The sequence below is a fragment of the Xiphophorus maculatus genome, chromosome 4 (genome assembly GCF_002775205.1).
Source record: "Xiphophorus maculatus strain JP 163 A chromosome 4, X_maculatus-5.0-male, whole genome shotgun sequence".
In the NCBI taxonomy this organism is placed as follows: domain Eukaryota; kingdom Metazoa; phylum Chordata; class Actinopteri; order Cyprinodontiformes; family Poeciliidae; genus Xiphophorus; species Xiphophorus maculatus.
In genome coordinates, this window is record NC_036446.1 from 30,931,209 (window position 1) to 30,938,896 (window position 7,688).

At 39.2% G+C, this 7,688-nt stretch overlaps 1 protein-coding gene across 1 annotated transcript; it reads left to right on the plus strand.

Annotated features, from left to right (window-relative positions):
• The first annotated feature begins 3,672 nt into the window (after positions 1-3,672).
• On the plus strand, positions 3,673-5,801 carry LOC111608464 (zinc finger protein 32-like). The gene is made up of 3 exons (XM_023332968.1): positions 3,673-3,708; positions 4,074-4,146; positions 5,355-5,801. The coding sequence occupies exons 2-3, from the start codon at positions 4,087-4,089 to the stop codon at positions 5,694-5,696; spliced, it is 402 nt and encodes a 133-aa protein (XP_023188736.1). The 5' UTR covers positions 3,673-3,708; positions 4,074-4,086; the 3' UTR covers positions 5,697-5,801.
• Positions 5,802-7,688: the final 1,887 nt, after the last annotated feature.

Below are 7,688 nucleotides of genomic sequence, written 5' to 3' on the forward strand. Positions count from 1 at the left end.
CTGTAATTTTAACACAGCAGCTTAGTCAGACTTTACTGTCAGAGCCAAAGTATTATTATTATTATTATTATTTGTATTATTATTTAAAAAACACTGTAGTTTGCCAAGAGTAATTAGGCAGGATTCACAATATATTAAAAAAAAGATAGACAGGTTTTAATTAAAGGAAGGCAGTCATCTATAGTTGACTTAGATAAAGTGATTAAAATCATTTCAAATGAGCAACCACACTTAATATTTTGGCTGAAATTAGTATTTTTGGGTTTGCTACTGAAAATGCCTTGGAAGTTACAGTATAATAACTTAATCAGTCTGTAAACAGACAGTTTGCACTCTGTCTCCTTAACCCTGTTTTCTTTTGCAGCTGTTCAGCTGAGAGATCTCATGATGAAGTCAGATGAACAGCCATAAATAATACCTCCTGACATCATATATTTAAGACAATCATGTAGGCTTAACGCAAAGCTATATGACGCTTCATTTGCTTATCTTGACTGAAGACTGAACACTGTGCGATAAACAAGTGAAACAGACTAAGTGTCTGGTTGTTCCAAAAGTTTTATTGCTCCGAAATGAAAACAAGAAATTATAAAAGCGGTAAACAATACATGAAAAGCAAAATGAAAAACTAAACTTCATAAAAACTGTAAATTGTTACCAGATGGAATATACCCAAACAGCTACACCTTCAAGTGCCTCTCATACACTGGATTGTCTAAATATCAAAATGAGTTGTGATAAAAAACTTATTTATTCTCAGATGTCTGCACAGTCTTATGTGTGTGTGTGTGTGTGTGTGTGTGTGTGTGTGGGCTCTTCAAAGCTTTATTCCAGGTGAGTTCAGTCATGCTCATCCCTATGTGTAAGAGACATGCAGGTTGCATTTTTTCCCTCTTTTCTTTCATTTTCATGGATTATTATTTTTGCTCCCTGATGAAAGGCTTCGTTGTTGCACGCGTATGAGTGGCAGGTCCTAATATGCGTAGCAGCCACTGTGCCGAATGGTTCAGTAAAGCAGACTAATTGGAGCCCTGACGGCCAGGTGTGGACGAGTTGAGGTTGCTGCCAGGGCTTTGGCCACTGTAGCCAATCTTTCAACGGATTCTCAAATGATCAAGGCTCACAGGTTTGAGGGGTGGGGTGGGGGGTCAAAGGTCCTGGATGAGATAGCATTGTGCTGCCAACACGATAATGAACCGCCACAATGTCACAGCAGAACGTTGAGCATCTCGTGCTCCGTTGCGCTCAACGGAGAGACGAAGTTGTTCCTCGAAGTTCGTTGTCTTTGTTTTTAACGTCATCACACAGATTTAACTGAGTGTGAAGAGGGCCCTGTTGCAATGCGATGCCTTTGGTCAGTCCATTTTTTGCAGAGTCTGCACAATAGAATACATTCTACCTGTCATAAAAGTGCTCATGTCCCTGGGCAAGCATAAACTGTTCAGGAGTCTTCACGACACAAGCAGAAGGTGTTTCACAGCACACAGCGGTGCTCTGTGTGTCAGAGAGGGAGCTTATGCTCTGTCACCTCCGGTCAACCACAGCCAGAGGTGACAGAGCCAACACTGAGCCTGTGGTTCAGGAACACCCAGAAGCATACACACAAAGACATGAAATACACAGCAGAGCAAGAGAGTCTCACTGTGACCTGAAGTGCAGAACAAGCACAGTGATGATATGGCCTTTCTCAGTACATGCAGTATAGTATGTTAGTGAAACAGACTTGCTAAGACTGCTGATGTACTAGTATTGTCCCTGCTTGTACTAAATTTGCTGGGGTTTTTTTGTTGTTGTTGATCCAAGTTGTAATGTCCATTTTGGCATTAGAACTTTGATGAGTACGAAAGTGTCTTTTTTGCTGTTTTGACTGGCTGAGTGCCTTAATGGAAACAGGAAACTGTGCCACAGGTAAAAGTACACAAAAGGAAAAAAATTTTAAAGATAAAGTTAAAATCTATAGTGGAATGTGTCTGTATCAGTGGCATAATGTAAATGCTATAACCTTCCAGGTCCCAACTACACACTCCACGTCTCTTTGCAGGCTTCCCTGTACACGTTCATCCCTCCATCTCTTCTGCCCTTTCTTCTGCCATACAAGCTCGCACTTTTCTTGCTCCTTTACAACTCTATGATTTTCAACAAACTCCCCAGTCATTCAACCACTTCAGTGCCTCTCGGGAAGCCATCCTTAACACCTCGCACTCTGTCAGCGCACGGGCAGAACTTCAAATCTCTCCATGCGGCTTATCAACTGCATTTCCCTTCTCTTGACACCACGTCCATCTGTCTCTTCATTACTTATGCTGCAGAACCTTTTATTAGAAGCTCAGAGAAACACAGACATAAACATTGATTTCTTATCTTGTTAGTCAGGCTGGTACTCAGTCCTCAAAATACCTTTCACTGCCATCCAGACTTGATGCCAATGATGCCTTGTTGGGCATCAATTTTTTTTCTTCACACTGGTAACGGGCAGCGTCTGTCCATCTATATGTCATTGCCATATACTCATGCCTAAAAGCAAGAACCTTCAGCTCTCCTCAGTCATTGCATCCTTCCTGTAGTCTCCCCAAATGACCAAGTTCATCCGTCCTCTCATCCGTTTCCTGCAAAAACCTTTAATTTCAAATCATTGTCATGTGATCCATGCTAGTAGATTTAACCTTGGTTTTCTCTTTTGTAAAAACATTGTGCAACATTGGGCTTCTAAAACCCTGCATGTAATTTCAGTTGTAATTTCTGGTTTTACTGAAGATTGACTTGAGTTGTTTTAGCCATTTCTCCCGCAGTCTGAGGCATGCTCTTCACGTGTGCGCTGTCTGAGCAAACTGTGGAGCTTGTGACCCGTCTGTGAGTGACAGAAGTGACAACTTGTGGAGAAATAGCTGTGAACCTCCCAGTGAGTGAATAACTCAGCTGAGCTCAGTTCGCTTGCAGCTAATGTACAGATAAGTTACAAAGTAAACTGTCAGATACTGAGAAACCTCGATAAATAAACCAGATTGGGAGTTTTGTCGTACCTTGTCTCAATGCTTTAGTGTATTTTACTTCATTGTAGTGATATAATTAGCTATAAACATGCTAATTGTGCTAATGCTAGTGTTAGGCATGGTGGCTAATGGTCAAGGCCTGTATCCTTTTAAAAGGCCAAAGTCAGCTCTACAATCAGAGATGTTGGTTTTTGCAGGCTAAATTTTATTTCATTAAATATGCATGTAGTCCAAAGATACAACTCATGTCAAAGTTACTATAAGCTGATTTTGGTTTAAATAATAATGTTGGATTATTCTAAATTAATTAATTAACATTGTAGAAGCAGTTGAAAGGTAAAATGTTTTACGATGCTTTGTTTGTCATTTATTCCAACGTTGATTTTGATTCATTTACTTTAAGCGGTGTATAGATTTTTGTTATATATTTTTTAAATGTATGTCTACAGTGCCCTAACTATGAGCAAAGTGGAAGTCAGATTTATTGTTTGTGTTCAAAAACCTGTAGAATAATTATTTATTTTACTTTTGGGATCAATAAAGTATTTTTGAATTGAATTTGAATAAAGCTGATTCTGAGTCCCTTTTTAAAATTTTCAAAACACATGGAGAACTTGAGTGGTTCAAACTGCACTTACTGTTGGTTCCCTTGGAAACCAACACCACCAGATCAAAACAAACAATTAACCTGCAAGGACACTTTGGACTTCTCTCACAGGTGAATGGTAAGTTTCTTTTCTGTCGTTGACAGCCTGTAGTTTGCAGTAGAAGTGATGTAAACCTAGGTGCAGCTTTGTCTTTAATGTTTTCATTCTTAAAAAAAATCACATTACCTGTTATCGTTTGTTTTCATCCCCTAGTAAAGTTCAAACTGAAGTTTGTTAAAGACGATTTATCACGTAGAGAGTATTCGATTTCACTTCAGTGCCTCTTTTCGCATTTTTAGTCTTTTTCTTTACTTATGTCAAATTTGTTGTAAGGCAAGACATGTTGACTTTTGAAATAAAAATTTGTTTATGTATAAATCTTCTGGAAACATATTGTGATTGCTGTTTCTGACCTGTGCTTATTTGTTCCAACCAGTGCTAGATCAAACATGGAGAACTTTCTGGTGAAAGAAAACAACAAGACCAGCCCAATGATGTATTTACCAGACGTGAGTTGTTCTCAACTTGTTCCTTTATCACTCTTTTTGACTTGTAACGAGCTAGTGAGTCCAATAATTACAGGTGTCCAATATCGATCCAATGCCAAGTAAATACAGGATCTGATACCAACACAGGAAGATTTTATTATTTGAGCTTCATATATGATCAAATTTCTGACCTTTAGGTTTTATTGTGTTTTTTTTTTCTTCTTTAAAGAATTTTGTATAACGTTTGAAAAATGTAAAAGCGTCTACAAATATTTTGAACTGAAATTTGCATTTTTCCTAATTAAAGTGCAACAAAATATTATTTAAGAGCAAATCTTTGATCCCACAAGGAGCCCCACACAAGAATATTGAGTTGAGAGGTGAGAAAAATCCCAATCCATGTGTTTTGCAAACCACACCTTTTGGTACAGACAGTGGCAGATAATATCAGTTATTCTGTTTGTTAGGTTGACTGTCCGTCAACTGATAAAATCCCAAATTGCCACTTCGGTTAAAATCAAAACAAACAAATAAACAACAACAAAAAAACTCCAAAAAAATGAAACAAAACAAAAACAACTTATGGTCAAGTGGAAAACTGGATTGTTGTGTTTTAAAATCAGTGGTTAAATATGTAGATAAGGCCGGGCTACATGGTGGCTCATGTCTAAAACAAATAGCATTTACCTTAAGACAATTCATTAAAATACCTCTTTTTTTTTTTTTTTTTAATGATTGAAAATGTTTTGTTTCTGTTTCCTACTGACGAACATCAGAACTCAGGAAGTTTGGTTTAAAATTAGTTTGACTGATGCATTTTTTTTCCTCTTTTCTTTTTTCCTTAGAGAAACAGCCTGTCGTTTGTTGGACAATGCTAAGGATACTGTAGTGAAAAGGAATTTCAGCTTTTAACAAATCCTCACGATTAGACATAGAATTTATTGCGATGCAGCTGTACGTGTACGGAAGGTTGTTGCAAGGCTCCAATAAAAATAAAGAAATGAATGTCATGGATCACCTCAAAATCTAATATACATTTAAAACTATCGAATCGGGACTGAATTATTATAAACCAATGATTCTTAAAAAAATCATATTAATTATAGTATGAAAGTAGGACATGCTCTAAGGTTGAAAGAACTTTCATTTTTGAGATGTCTTCATTTTGTTGTGTGAATTGAACGTTCTACGTCATTTCTCTTACCGTTTGCCCTGATTCCATTCCACAGAACGCTAGTGGCGCCCACCTGAACGCAGTTCACGATGAGAGTCTGAGCAGAGCCGGTGACACTAAAAGTGACCAGCTCCCCCGTCCTGAAGAGAACAGATCACTTTTTGAGAGCCTTCCCGCTTTGCCTAGGAAGCTCGCCTCCAAACGTGGGAGGAGGACGTACATCTGCGACCAGTGTGGGAAGACGTTCCGGAGGAAAAGGCGTCTGACGGCCCATCTGCGGAGTCACGGCGTTGAGAGGCCGTACAGCTGTGTCCAGTGCGGGAAGAGTTTTATACAGAAGGGGAATCTGACGATCCATCAGCGCGTCCACACCAGAGAGAGTTTACCTCAGGCCTGAACTGGAGGGAAGTTTATCAGAACCTTGTCATCAACGTACATCGACCACATGGTGTGAAATGTACATTTGAACTTAACAGCTAAAATAAAAGTAATTCGGAGAGCAAAGTAACGTTGCAGTGAATTGTCGATTTTTTTTTTTTTTTTTTTTACAAGAAATCAAACGACGGACGCGCTCACATAGCAAACCCAGAGCAACCCAGATTTCAGTGATAACAAATCAGACGTGTGATGTGTTATCACACGTCTGATAGCAAACCGTTATGCTTCGGTGTAACAGAGGTGTGCAACTGGGCTTAGAACTTAGACCAATACTCTTTACCATATCTATGACTATATGCTTAGGCTGCTAGAGGACACACTGTCCAGTAACCCAGTGGTCAGTTTTACCGCTTTCTGCAGTTTTCAGTCCATGCTGTTGTTTAACTTTAAGACACATTGCTGAAAGTTTAAACTGCTGCTGTGCAAATTACTCAACAAGGTGTTGCTAAATAACCAAAGAGTGAGATAGTGAGTAATGGTGGGCCCATACCAAACGCGTTACCTGCGTTTGTCCTGCATGTGCAGCAGAGGGCGCCGTAAGCGAGTTCTCAGTGTTTTGCCAACCTCCATAAAACAGAATAAGAATAAGAAGAAATCAATAGAAAGAGATCGAGGTCAATGGCCTCCATAAATGTCATAAAAAATTTTACTAAGCAATTTACTGCGAACAACCATTAACATAAAAATAGGCTGTTTGTCAGCTGATCAAAATTTGAGACCATAACTCAGAAAAACGCCGTCCAAAAAACCCTGAAAGAGAAATAACAATTTCAAGAAAGAAGTAGCGAGTAGCTGCACCGTTCTTGTTGATCACCAGAGTAGCAATACGGATGTGGAGATATGGAGGTGGGGTTGTGCCGTCTACCTGACACGCTGAGGGCACCGCAATCCACTGAGTGTTTGAAAAAGACATTTCCTTTTAGCAAAATGTTTGGTTCATTTTCTTACATATTGGTTTTAATCTCTTATCTATGCATCTATTCATGTATTTAATTTTAATGTATTTTCATTCATTAGAAATGCTTGTTTGGTTCCTGTTTCCTGCCCTTTGAGATTTAAATATTTAAAGGGCATTATAAATAAATCAATTATTATTATTATTATTTTTATTTTAACATTTCAACAATTCACCTTCAGGTGAAGGAAATACCACGTCGTCATACCAACTCTGCCAACAGCTGTTTGGTAGTCAAAAGCGTTCCCTAAAGTTCTACATAACTTCATCAAAACTGAGCGAATTTTCAGTCATTTGATTTGACAAGCGCTTTTTTATCTTGCAGTGAATATGAAGGCGACACACTCCGACGTGTGTAAGCTTCGCCAGCTAAAAGAACAGTCAGCTCACGGGCAGAGGATGACTGAGTGATTTTGTGATAAATTGGATAGAAATGCACAGCAGCTGGATCCAGATTGACAGCTCCAAGTCAATGAACACCCAGGTATGGAGGTGTAATGTCTCCTAAGAGTCTATTTTCCTGACTGACAGACAAGTTCACCCAGGTTACTGTTTTCACAGCGCAAGGCAGTTCTTCAAGCGTGCAGAACTTGGACCCACTGAGGGAAATAAGGAGAGACGCTGCTGTCAAGCTGCTGCTTGAAGAATGAACACACAAACATTAAGAGTAAGGCTGAGGGGGGGGGGATGATGCTATTTGGAGAATCAGCACAGATGCATTGACTGACAATCCCCCGCTAAATGGTTTTGCAGCAGAATTATTGCTTTACAAGCTGTATTTTCTCCTGTGAGCAGCGTTATGCTGTTCACTGGATCGATTGATTTCGTATCTAATGATATCTGTGCACGCTGAATGCTCAAGAAGTTGGAGGATCTCAGAGTTCCCAGAGGAAAAGCTGAAAATCACAGAGACTTTTGAGGAGGAGACCAGCGGCTGTAAGATAACAGAACGTCGTGGGGCGACAGAGTTTGTTACAGCAAACAATTACAGGAATC